Source organism: Euleptes europaea, chromosome 15, assembly GCF_029931775.1.
Source record: "Euleptes europaea isolate rEulEur1 chromosome 15, rEulEur1.hap1, whole genome shotgun sequence".
In the NCBI taxonomy this organism is placed as follows: domain Eukaryota; kingdom Metazoa; phylum Chordata; class Lepidosauria; order Squamata; family Sphaerodactylidae; genus Euleptes; species Euleptes europaea.
Genome location: NC_079326.1, coordinates 40,021,334 through 40,035,194, shown reverse-complemented (window position 1 = coordinate 40,035,194; position 13,861 = coordinate 40,021,334). Strand labels below are relative to the sequence as shown.

Here is a 13,861-nt window from a genome sequence, read left to right as displayed (position 1 = left end):
TTCTTCACTCCCTGTAGATAATGCTCCATTATTTTCCAGTCAGAGGAATGTTCTGACTGGGAACATGTAGCATTATAATTTTAAGGTGCTGGAAACACAGAATTTCCCTATCACGGAAGAACAGCCAAGAGGGGTGAGAGAGGGAAGGAAGAAGAAGACTCAGATCGGATACTTCACTGAAAATTGCATAGCAAAGAAAGGAGATCCTTTCCTATCACATTTTTTTCTTAGTCATGTAGATTAAGCAATTCTTTTATGTGTCAGTGTTGGGTACAAGTTTCAGAAACTGCGAGGCACAATTTTTTCTTATTTCACGATTCTGTTATTAAGTAATGCACACTTCAACATCACCAGACAAACAAGAAAGGAAGCATCTAGTATGCTGAAACTTGGAATAAGTCCCACTTATTTGCCAGAAGCTGGTACTATTCTGACAGGAACCCCCCAACCACCAGATGTGTACTGGAGAAGCAGTGTCTTCATATTAAATAGATCATTCAAAATGATTTCCTGCACAGGTCAACCAGTTTTATTCTTATTCAGTGCTGTATAATTTTAAGAACAATTAAAAAAAAAATTTTTCTCCTCTGTGGAAGCTACACATTCTATTCCGTTTCCATTTGTTTGGAAATCATCATTGGGGTGTTTTGGGGCCTCTTCCCATCCCTTTTGACTTCTCTTTATTTTGTTTGCCCACCGCGACGTGTCGATGCGACTTCTTTGAATAATCAACTTTTGTCCATCCCCCTTCACTAACTTTAGTTTCTTCTTCTTCTACTACTACTTTAGGTTTGCTTTCGGTTTTCAAGGGCATCCCTGGTATGGGCTTGGACGGTTGTTGGTAGTGGCCATGTTTTCTATGGTCATGTGACCTCGATGGAAATTGAATGGGATTGAATGTTGACTGCGAAGTCCTGTAAAACTTGTCACTGTTCCTTGCTGCTGCTTGAGCCCCTGATGGACTTCTTACAAAACGTCTTCCACCCGTGGACACGCTACGAGGTGTGCCGCTATGATAGTGGTTCCTGTTTCTAGATTTGGATCTGTCTCTTTCTGAAGGGCTGTCGGAAGCTGCGCTGGAAGTGCTACTTCCCTTGGAATTCAAATGCAGAGACGATAAGTATGGCGTCGGAGATGAGCTTCTTGACTGGTTTAGAGAGGTAATCTGGTAGCTTATGGGAACCTGGGTCCGTCTCACGGCAGCAGCATAGGTGTCCTGATCCTGAAGATATGGTAAATGCAGTAAGTTGTTGGGACTGTGAGGGCGAGAATGCTGGAGAGAAGGGCTGCTTGCCTTACGTATCCTTAGTGAGTTCATCCACTGACAGTCAATGCCTGAATCAAATAAAACAATAGTCAGCATCAGCTTCAAATTCCAGATAATGGGCATTCCTCCTAAGTAAGCATTAATAGTATGGTCATAGCTACATATGGTATCCGGATGATTTTGAGATTGTATCTCCCAACACTATCCCCCTTTTACTTCAGTGCAGCTGCATGGAACTGCCAAACAGCTTGGGAAGGAGAGTCTAACCCAGGGGTGTCAAACATAAGGCTCGCAGGCTGGATACGGCCCCTTAAGAGCTCTTATCCAGCCTGTGAGCCAGCCAAGGCAGCCACCCCGTCCACTCTCGATCTGGGCTGGCGAGGCAATGAGTTTGACACCCCTGGTCTAACCCTTTCACATAAAGCTTGTGTTTTTTTTCTTCAGCAGAGCTAGCGGCAGCTACCTTTACCTTTACCTGGAATAGTGGTTTGGGTAGGGAACTGAGTTAACCATACTCCAAATTATAGTTTGTCCTGAATGTTGAAATCTTCCTTTAGATAACAGCACAGGGGCATGGGGGGGGGGGGGACGAGAGAGGTTGAGAGAGCCTTTCCCCCCACTTGTGGACTCTTCTAGGTGCAAAGCTTTTTGACTTACTAGAATTGGATCTGCTCTGAGGATTGACTTCTGAATTTGGGAGCGATGTCTGGATTTTGAGCTGTATTGACTTCACCTCATCCTGAAGTTTTGTTTCACACCACTGCACTGGCTGGATATGTCTGGTGGATTTTGGAGTTCTGACATCATTCTGTTCATGAGAGAGAGAGAGAACCAAGGTCTTTCTGGTTTGGGGACAGACAAAACTTCACAACAAATCATACAATATTTGTCCGGGCATTGAACTTTCAGCTGTGAAACTGATGGTACCATAAATCTGACATGCTGGGCTTGTTTGATACTATCTTCCAACCCCATATCAAAGATTATTCAGTTGTGTTACCAATCTGATGGAAAATTATGCTGTCTCCTCCTTCCTCAAAACATTGTTGTGTATAATGGCAAGATTTTAATGTCTTGCTTTTAGCAAAAAAAAAATCATTTAGTAATTATGACATCATGTGGTGCTTCTAGTAAATAATCTTTTCTGCTGGAAAAGGTAGGGCATTAAGAAGGTATTGTTGCTGGGGTTCCCTTGTGGTAGCTTGCCTACAGTGGCTAGTTCTTTAATCCTGCTGTCAAGCTCTGATTCCTGTGAGGAGCTACAGTCTGAAAGGAATCTAGGGTTATTCTTCCTGTTAACAGAAAGGCACTGTTCTTCACTTCTGAGGCAAGCAAGCAAGGTCCAGAATTTTCCTATATCGCTCTCTCGCTGCTTGAATCCATGCCACGGGACAGCGCAAAAAAATTCAATTACTAGCCTCAGTGTGAAATATCCCATTGGTCTTTATGAAACACTTTTTTGTAAGTATCCAAAAACCTCCTTGTACAAAGGCTAATTTCCATCCTATTATACATGGCTAAATTGCTTCTAGATTTTATTTTATATTTTCTTCCTCGCCCTTTCCCTTCTCCTGTTGTTCCTCTGCTCTGCTAATTAGCGCTTTGCGAAAAAGGTAAGAAAGATCATCTCTTCAACAAACACCACCGACACCGACCATTTCAAAGAAAAAAGTAATTTTGTATGTGTGTGTAACTTAAGGAAGAGAGCTTTCCCAGCTAGGAGTCTGGGCATGGTTTCTGAAGGCAACGTTCAGATAGGTATCAGAAGCTGGTAGTTTAAAATTAATTACAGTGTTTGGCCTTTACTACAGTGGGTAAAAAAGTTAAGGAATGCCAATTCCTTATTATGAAACTACTGACAGATGGGGTGGATTGCTTATTCCTCCAGCACTTACCTCATAAGTAACAATACATTCCACCATCTGATCTTCGACTATTCCTACAATCCATTTTTCCATCACAAAAGGTGGCTGCAATAAAATGACAATGTGTTCAGGGATTTGAATAGTTCATCATTTGTTCTTCATTTTGCTTCATCTATGACTGCTCCCGCACAAAGGTTTTTCCTCACATGGGATGTGGGAAGCACTCAAATTAAATGGGAATGTCTACCCAATGTCGTGCTCATTCTGACCATGATTTGTACCTCTTGTAATCCCAGTTCAAAAGGAGCAATGGTGGGATGGCTGTGGGTGAAGCATCAACCTGGACACCTGCCCAGAGCCACCATGGGGGAAAGGGTGGTGCTAAGATCTAGTTTCAAAATGGTGGAGATAAGCTCTGTACTACAGTTGCCAGCCTCAGGCTGGGAAATACCTGGGGTCTAAGGAGGGCAGAGTTTGGGGAAGGAAGGGACCAATGGGGTATAACGCTATAGAGGCCACCTTCCAAAGTGACCATTTTCTCCAGGTGAACTGATCTCTGTTGCCTGGAGATCAGTTGTAATCCCAGGAGATCTTCGGCTACCACTTGGAGATTGGCAACCCTACTCTGCACACACCCCTCTTTTCAGCTCTTGAAGGGCTTTTTTCCTTTCCCAACTAAGCCATGCTGTAATATCACAGCACTGTAACTGGGAAAAGAAATGGGGGATTTCAGCACCACAGTGTTTCCACCTAAACACTGGCCAGATGTATTCCTACTCCTACATAGTTTCTGTAATATAACTGCAGCATGTATGCGCCTTCAGCCACTTTCATCCAGGTATATTGATAATGATTAGTAGGGATGCCAGCATCCAGGTGGGATCTGAGGATTCCCCAGAATTACAGCTCATCTCTAGAGTACAGAGATCAGTTCCTCTGGTGAAAAATGGCTGCTTTGGAGGGTGGTATTTATGGCATTGTGCCCCACTGAGGCCCCTGTCCTCCCCTGTCCAATCTCACTTTTTAATAAGGTAAAATCTGCCAGGACAGAGAGAAAGGGTCACCACCTCCCTGGCAATATGGACCTGTCAATAGTATACACTACAGCAAGAAGGAAGACTTGCCAAAAAATGATCAGGGAGGGGAAGGAATGGATACTATTACTGTACTGCTATTGGAAAAACTAGAGGCCCAGATAGGCAGAATCCACAAAATACTTCCTGAGAAGGCCGGTCAAGGATAGGTTGTGACAAAAGGAGTTCAGATCAAGGACCAAGGGTCTGATTCATTATAAGGCAGCTTTTTACCTTGGGGAGGGGCCATGGCTCAGTGGTAGAGCATCTGCTTGGCATGCAGAAGGTCCCAGGTTCAATCCCCGGCATCTCCAGTTAAAGGGACTAGGCAAGTAGGTGATGTGAAAGACCCTGAGACCCTGGAGAGCCGCTACTGGTCTGAGTAGACAATACTACTTTGATGGACCAAGGGTCTGATTCAGTATAAGGCAGCTTCATGTGTTCATTAATCAATGGAACATATAAACTGGTCAGAACTAGCAGCTTTGCCAGTATAGCTAGTTTCTAACACAGAATTTTGGCTTTTTTTAAATGGATGTTGGCAGGCCTTAGAAATAATGGTGGATTAGGGTTGCCAGCTCCGAGTTAGGAAATACTTGGAGATTTTGGTGGTGGAGCCTGAGGAGGGTAGGATTTGGAGAGGAGAGGGACTTCAATGGGGTAGAATGCCATAGAGTCCACCTTCCAAAGTGGCCATTTTCTCCAGGTGAACTGATCTCTGTTGCCTGGAGGTGAGTTGTAATCCCAGGAGATCTCCGGCCACCACCTGGAGATTGGCAACCCTACGGTGGATAAAGGTCTCATTCATGACATCAGATTTGTTTTCCCATTTCAATAATACAGATTTCTGTCGGGGGCCAATGAGTTATTTCTCCAGTATGTCAAAAATGTTTCATCTTGTATTCTGTTCCCCCTCCCCTCCCCGTTTTTAACCTCTTTAGCTGGTTGATTACTAGGTGGGGGGGACTGCTGCTATTGCCCGCCCTGTTGGCCCTGCATATTGGAGACACCGCTGAGTCAGGCCATTTGGTACTTATGTACCTGTATATTCTGATTTTAGCAATTGTTATACATGGGGCTTTTAGTATTATTATTATATTAATGGTTTTAATTGTATTTATTTAATTTAATGTTTAATCTGTGGAATTTCGTTGTCAGACGCTCTGAGCCCAGCTTTGCTGGGGAGAGCAGCATAGAAGAATGAGTAATAAATAAATAAATAAATAAAATACTCTGAGGCTGGCATTAGCTGCTATACCATTGACCTTGTTGTGGATAGCAGACCATTTACTGTTAAGATGGTTGAAAAGGAAGTGTTAATGAAACAAAAAGGTGGATCCAGCCAGCTTTTTCATTGGTGAAAAAGGGAGGAGGGAGTCCCCTCTGATCATCAAAAAAGTCTTCTTCTGGGGATCACAGAACCTGCATGGACAACAACCATGTGGGGCAGAGACTGTAATAAGGAGGGTTAGATTGAGCAAAAACTTGGTGGGATTTAACCCAGTAGCTATTATGATATCAATGTGCAAAACCCAAAAGCAGGGAGGAATTTTTTTTTTTTAAGCTGAACGTGGAATGCATTTTTATAGACATAGAATGCATTTGTTATTGTGATCTTTTGGTGGTTTTGTTTCAGATCTTGAAAATTATGAAAGTCAAGCTTATAAACAGAATCTTACCTTTGTCATCTTTAAAACCTCTGTATCAGGCAAGTTAGTGTTGAATGTCACATCTCTGATGTAAGTTATTGCAATCTCATCTCCATCCATCTCCATATACATTTTCCATTTACTATCCTAATATTAAAAAGAAAACACAAACTTTCAGCACTGTAAATGGAAACAATTTCCTCTTCCTTTCCTAGGCAAAAATCTCATCCATTAATGCTATCTATTTTAGGAACAGACATTTCAAACATTACAATTCATTTGATTATTAAATACTTCTTATTTACCTGCATATGTGGTTCTGAGAACTATGGTTTGGCAATCACGAATGTTGCATTTTAAGACTCTCCAAGACCACTATTAAAATTGTAGAAGAAAACAATGAAGAGCCAAAAGTTTCCACCACCTGGTGTTGAGGCAACCCATTTTTCAGTTTGACTTTTAAGAAGTGAACTGAAAAGCAGCTTGCCTCTTCTGTGGAATCTGTGGAATCTTTAAAACTACTCCATGGTTAATTGTTCCTTCCTGTGCTCTCCTCATATTTCCTACCATTAGCAGCCACAAAAACTTATACAGAAACTGAGTTTGACTTTGAAAGGCCATCAAATATCCTCCCCCGTGAAGCTGTAAGAAAACTGTGTGTGTGTGGGGGGGGGGGGGGAAGAATCTTGGAAGAATATAAGAATCACTGGCCTTCATATAAGCAAAAGAAGAATAAGAAGAGTTGGTTTTTATATCTCGTTCTTCTCTACTGAAAGGAGTCTCAAAGCGGCTAACAATCACTTCCCTTCCCCCCCGCCCACAACAGGCACATCGTGAGGTAGGTGAGGCTAAGAGAGTTCTGAGAGAACTGTGACTGGCCAAAGGTCATCCAGCAGTCTGCATGTGGAAGAGAGGGGACTCGAACCTGGTTCTCCAGATTAGAATCGGCTACTCATGTGGAGGAGTGGGGAATCAAACCCGGTTCTCCAGATTAGAGTACGCCGCTCTTAACCACGACACCATGCTGGCTCTGAATGATTCATCTTCTGATATGGAATACATTTTCCCGCATGGATCTGAGTGCACATCTGAACCAAGCCATTGATATTTCTGAAGAAAGTCTATCAAGGATTTTTTTTCATAAGCAATCCATTTATATTTACAGACAAACAGAAGCCAGTACATTAAGTAATACATACGGATAATTTCAGATTATTTTTCAGACATCTCTCTGTCTCACAGAAACACATTCTATCACTCTGTCTTCTGTCATATGGTATTTTAATACACACACACACACACACACACACACACACACACAAAACGGCCAGCGTGTCCAGGTGGAAAACCATGCAACTATGAAACACAGAAATAAAAAGGTTTTGTGGCAGTTGAAAGAGCTCCAGATTTATTGTGGCATAATTTTTTACGGATTAAAACCCACTTCATCAGATGTGTAAAGAGCATCTTCAGTTGGATATACATATTTATACACACACACCAATATAGAGAAGTATGGTTTGTGACGTTTTATTTATTAAAACATTTATATCCTGCCTTTCCTCATGGTTCAGGTGGCTTTTCTGTGCAAAAATCAAAGGTCACAACTTCACAACCTCAAATTATTGGTGGTTCACCTAGCTTTACTAAACTAGTTTAACATCAGTATTGGCTGAGGAACCCTTTGTCTTGATTTAGACCAGAAAACAAAAGCTTGATTGTTTTTAGCTAGGTCTTCAAGGATAATAAAGTTATCTTACTCACTACAAGTAAATCAGAATGACAAGCTGGGAAGATCGTGTTATGCCAGTGACTGCTATTGTGAATAGGCATGCTGAAAAACTTGCCAGGTGAGCAACCCTTGTTTGGCCAGCATTACCTAGGCTAATTGGGAGTTGAGCCCCCAGATCAGCTCATCTTGTCCTTGTTGCCTGCTGTCCAACTTGAGCACCGAACTGGGCAGTTTTGCCACTGCGCAGTAGCTATTTCGTGACTTTGCGTCTGGTGCCTGTTTTTGTGCCTGCGCTCAGGAGCCTCTTCCACCCGTGCATGTCTGCACATCCCACTACTGAAGTCATGGCTTAACTGTGGCTCACGTTGCTGTGGCTTTCTCCCCTCCATTTTTTGTTACCACTCTGAGGGCACATAGGGCAGCTAATTCACAGCTGCTTTTACTCATAATGTAATCAGTTGCCTATGGAGAACCGTAAAAAGTTTTTTTTTTAAGTTTATTTCAGTGACACAGGGAGGAGGATTCTCATGGCGCTCTGGGAGCAGGTACATGTGCAAACTGCTCTAGATCCAGACAGTTCTGGAGCTGTGTATATTCAAGTTGTCAGGAAGACAACTCCATAAAAAGCTTAATGCTTGTACATATATGAGCTTTACTAAAGGCATTTGTACTTCCTGGCCTGTTGGCTCCACTTCACTATATCCATGTGTGTATGCATTCACATATATAAACACGCATATACTTTTATGCTTCTGTTTTCCTAGGTTAATGGGCATCACTACAGTCAGGATAATTAGGTATTAGCTTATAGCGAAAAGATCCTAGCCATTTCATACTTCCCTCGGCCCATGCTAAGCAGAGTTATACCTTTCTTAGTACATTGCTTTCAAATTTCAATAGACCTGGGAGTAACTCTGGTAAGGACAGCACTGTTACTCCGCCACCAAAAAACACTTGAGCATTGTTTCTTTACCTCTTATGCCGTAAAAACAAGGACAAATGTTTAGATCAGGGGTGTCCAATCGTTTGGCTTCCCTGGGCCACAATGGAAGAAGAAGAATTGTCTTGGGCTGCACATAAAATACACTAACACTAACGATAGCTGATTCATAATGTTTTAAGTAAGTTTACGATTTTGTGTTGGGCCACATTCATAGCCGTCCTGGGCCGCAGTTTGGACAAGCCTGGTTTAGATGATCAGTATAAAGGCACAGAAAAGGCACTGATGGTTTTAATTTTTCTTTTCTGATATTTCAGAGATGGACTCAAGCTACATGCATTCCTTTTAAATCTGCTGCTTGTCAATCAACCCTGATGTGTTATGAGTAGGAACATTTTTTTTGAACATTCTGTTTATAGCCGTCATTCATTTCAGTATGTAGAACCAAAAAAAAAAAAAATTCTATAATCTATATATGGCCCCAGTGGCTGAATCTCACAACAGTATATAGTTGGGGAGGGGGGATCTGGAATTTTAGATAAAATTAAGGTGGTATAACTATCATTTCAAATGAACTGGATAGGTACAGATTTCCTTTCAGTAGTGTTTTAGGATGGAGATATCAGCAGAGTACTAGTATGGAGATATATTGTCCAAGGAAGACCTTAACTTGAAATGGGAAAGATCGTATCATCACTACCAAATTTCTGGGACAGGAAGAAGCATGGATGCAGAGCAAATGCTTAAACTGGTGAGCATTATGGCTCAGGAGAGAGGTGCGCTTATAAATGTTTTAAATAACTAAATAAATACCAACAATTTGGGGCATGTAGTTTTTTAGGAGGAGGTGGTGGTAAGGATACCTACCAACTTATCTAACACCAGTGACAGACAGCTTTGGTGTAGAGGATGAGATCTGGATGCAGAGGAAGAGAACAAGCATAGAGATAGAAAAATGAGCGTAATATGCAGGGAAATCCATAAATTGATCTACCTGCTGGGTGGGACCAACCCTGAAACCAATAATAAAAAAGCAACAGAATATGGGGGGGTGGAAAGTTGGCCATAATTGGTGGTGCACTGTAAACCGGCTGTGGAAAGGTACCACTATGAACTGGGGATGCTACACCTATGGAAAGGAAGTAATTTTTTTGTGTGTGCTAACTTGTGGTGAGCCTGTAAGGTTTTCAAGGCAAGAGATGTTCAGAGGTTGTTTGCCATTGCCTGCCTCCGCATCATGACCCTGGCATTCCTTGGAGGTTGCCCATCCAAATACTTACCAGGGTCAACCCTGCTTAGCTTCTGAGATCTGACAAGATCAGGCTAGCTTGGAGCTATCCAGGTCAGGAAACCATCTAAATACTGTAGAGCTTTTGAAAAGTGAAAAAAATAATTAACCGAGCCTTGAAGATAAAGCCAAATGAGGATCTAACACTTGATGAGGAGTTATATACCAAGGGACCAACAAGGCAGTTTAATATACAAGTGTTTTCTGCAGTGCAATTCTAAACCGAGTTACACCTTTCTAAATCCACTGCAGTTAATAGGCTTAGAAGGGTATAACTCTGCTTAGGATTGCCCTGCTTGTTAGGTCAGTAAGGCTTCTTGCTTGTCTTAAAGTGTAATTCTAGGCAGGTTTAATCAGAATTAAGTCCCACTGTATTCAATGGTGCTCACTCCCAGGTAGGTGAGCACTGGACTACACTGTTAGTACAGGTTATGGTAGTTCAGAGCACAATAAACAAAAGGGAATATCATAGCACCTTAAAAGCTAACAGGCTTATGGGGGCACAAATGGGAATACAGGCCACTTAATCAGCTCTATAGTGCGTCCTCGGTTCGCTAATATACAAACATGTGATAGAGACAGGCAAGTGAAAACAGTGGGGTCAGATTGCAATGAACTGCACAATATGTAAGGTTTCTTTCTATTTGAGGCTCAATTAGATTTAAGGTAAAAACACAACAAGTGATAACACAATCTTCCTAGACATGCTAAACAAATGTAACACCTGTATTATAACAGGAATCCGTATTGGGGCCTAGCACAGTATAGCAGAATAGAAGCAGAATGTATACTATGTATACTAACACAGGACCAAGTTATGTATACTATGTATGTATACTAACACAGGACCAAGTTCCACAAAATGTTTATGAATGTGATTAAAACCTAACCTAAGAAAGCAATTGCAATGTTTACTAAATAGAAATCTTAAAGAGAATTTATAGCCCAGACAAGACTTGTGTTGAATAACTTGGAAATGTGGATTATTAAGGGATATATATATGTTTACGATATCCTTCTCAAGATTTCTCAGGGTATTTGACTGATCAGTGACCTCCTCTGTCTCTCTTTATATGCTGTTGAAGCTAAAGTTGTGTCTATATCCCACCCACTGCTAAATCCCACCCGCAGTACCCACTCAGAGGATTCTCAGTTGGCTCTTTGGATCCATATGCAGCTTTAAAATATGAACCAACAATTGCACAAAGTACATGTGAGTGGAAAAACTTTAGACTCCACTCCCCCCAGTAATTCTACAGACTTTGAAAGCCATTGTGGAGTAAGATGAGAAATTATGACAAACACTCAAACCCAGATATTATAAGAACTGTAATGGTGGCGAGGGAATATGGAAAGGTATAATATAGCTGATCTTGTCAGATGTCAGAAGCTAAGCAGGGTCGATTGTTAGAATGGAGACCACCGAGGAAATCTGCAGAGGAAGGCAATGGCAAACCACCCCTGCTTAATCACCTGCCTTGAAAACCCTATGGGGTTGCCATAAGTCAGTTGTGACTCGGTGGTACTTTACACACACGCAATGGTGGTGAAGCTTTGTTTTAAAGTCAAGTTTCTTCTTTATTATGGAGACTATACTTTATACAGATATTGAATCCCACTGTGGAAATAAAGAAGTAGCTGTAGACACTGGCCAACCAACATTTTTCCAATTTACATTTTTGGGGAGCTGATGGTAGATTTTGAATGAGGCCTACAATTGGAATAAATTTTACATTTTAGTTTGTTTTCCTAATCAAACATTATTTATAGCTATATATGTTTTAGGTTCTGTGTTTTTAATTGATAGATGATGTGAAGTATATTGTTGTTAGCTGCCCTGAGCCAGGCTTGGGCTGTGAAAGGAGTAAAAATTAAATTTAAAAAAAATACAGTAAAGTGTTTTTTTTCCAAAAAGGAAAGAAATAAAGGGGGAAATAGAAACACTAACTTAGCAGGCAACTGACTACTGAAAAATAGAAGATGTAACACAAGATAAAACAAACATGAGAAAAAGCCCGATCATGCTGGTATTAAAAGTAGTAGCGTGTTGATAATTTTGGCCCCTGGTTGCTCCTTTACATTCCTCGCTATTATCTGTCTCAGCTGCTGAAACCTGCTGTTCTAAAGGCAATAAGACTTGGAACATCTAGAGTGTTAGCACCTGGGTTATTTATCATTAAGGCCAACTTCACTACCCACTTTTTTTATTATGCCAGATTTAAAGGGAGATAACACAAGTATGGTTAATTTGCTTCTCTTCTTTATATAGAGTGTCACGACCCATCGCTGCTTTGTCCCGCGAGAGAGCTATCCCCCCCTCCCCTGTTCCTCAAAAAGAAATATGCAAGAAAACTCTCCCTCAAAATTCCATTAATAACCTCTTGTAGCATGTTTAGGTTGCCGGGTCTGGAACTAAGGATGTTTTAATCTCTTTCACGGCAAAAACAATGTCTCGTAATGATGTACAGGACTATTGCCGTACTGATGAAGAATCATACATAATTCAGCACCTTTCACTTGGCACCACTGTGATATCCTCATTAGCGGTGGCTCACGGTGGTTGTCAGATGGTGTCCATGCGAACGCAGGCATTATATTGTCTTTGAGATGTGCAGCTGCTTCCATGACACTGCCAGTATATAAAAACATGACGCCAGTTTGTTTTATTTAGTGCTAAACCTTCCAGTTTGTAAAAACAAGGCTGACACAGAGCCTGACACGAGGCAGTGAAAATAATTAGCTCTCATTTTCTCAGCCTCCTATTTCCTTCTCCCTGCTGTGTTCCCTTTCCACTAAACCACCACATGTCAGTCGAAATGGGAGGCAATTAGCGGGCTCATTTCAGTCCCCACAACTGTGCTGAAAAGAAAGTATTTATGATGGCACAATGAACAGCTGAAAGATTAAATAACATTTGCCTTTTGAAAAGAAAATGACTTCTAGCTAAATGGGCAATTTTTGATTATTCTCAAACAAGCTTAGAGTAGTTTGGTGTTTTTTTAAAAAAAATGCAAGAAAGGAAAATGAGTCATTTTAAGGTGAAAGAATCAAATAAAACTTGACACAGTAATGCAAATAACTGATGTTTTATTGCAAAATATGTAAATGTGTTATAGCCTTGACAATGGCCTCTGTCTCGGGTCAAGGGAGATGACTGCCAAGTAGGCACGGGTACAGAGGAGTTTTCGGCATAGCAGGTTCTGGTTTATTTTGATTTTTCCCCCAAAAAAACCGTTTAGAGAAAAGGTGTTTATTAAAAATTATAAACAAATGGTATGAAACACCAGTCGGTGTGATAAATTGAGGGATTTGACTACGATTAAGGGCCTCAGCTAGGTGGGTGACAATTTTGGCTGAGGTGCAACTGTAGAATTAGGCCTCAAATGTAATTAAAACAGGCACTATTTTTTTAAAAGAAGAAATTCTGCTTGCCTTGCTGTTCTCCTTGTTTCAAGTATTGTGAGGTGGAATTTATGCATAATAATGAATTGCTTAGGTACTAGAAATAGATGTTTACTTGAGCATTTTTAAAACAGCAGGTTTTAGCAGTTGAGATGGATAGAATTGTAAGACAAGGAATTCTATCCTGAGAGGAGCTGCTGTCATTTCAGGATTTTCCATTCCCTAAGGATTTTTCTTTAGGATTTTCAGGATTTCCCCAGTCCATTCTCAGCTCTAACTTTGATGGCCCTGGCTAACCCAGTCTTGTCAGATCTTGGAAGCTAAGCAGGGTCAGCCTTGGTTAGTATTTGGATGGGAGACCACCAAGGAAATCCAGAGTTGTTACACAGAGGCAGGTAATGGCAAACCACCTCTGGTTGCCGCTTGCTTTGAAAACCCTGTGTGTTGTGTTAAGTGCCGTCAAATCGCTTCCAACTCATGGCGACCCTATGAATGAAAGTCCTCCAAAATGTCCTATCTTTGACAGCCTTGCTCAGATCTTGCAAACTGAGGGCTGTGGCTTCCTTTATTGAGTCAGACCCTAGGGGATCACAATAAGTCGGCTGTGACTTGATGGCACTTTCCACCACCAAGTAGTTTAAAGTG

General features: G+C 41.3%; 1 protein-coding gene across 1 annotated transcript in view; it reads right to left on the bottom strand.

Annotated features, from left to right (window-relative positions):
- Window positions 1–634: 634 nt before the first annotated feature.
- MAP3K20 (mitogen-activated protein kinase kinase kinase 20) overlaps window positions 635–13,861 on the bottom strand; it is a 107,642-nt gene continuing 94,415 nt past the window's right edge. The window contains exons 16-19 of the mRNA XM_056861460.1: window positions 5,885–6,001; window positions 3,163–3,237; window positions 1,925–2,075; window positions 635–1,335 (exon numbers count right to left, since the gene is read on the bottom strand). Of these exons, the coding sequence (XP_056717438.1) occupies window positions 635–1,335; window positions 1,925–2,075; window positions 3,163–3,237; window positions 5,885–6,001 (1,044 nt within the window). The remainder of the gene's footprint in view (window positions 1,336–1,924; window positions 2,076–3,162; window positions 3,238–5,884; window positions 6,002–13,861) is intronic.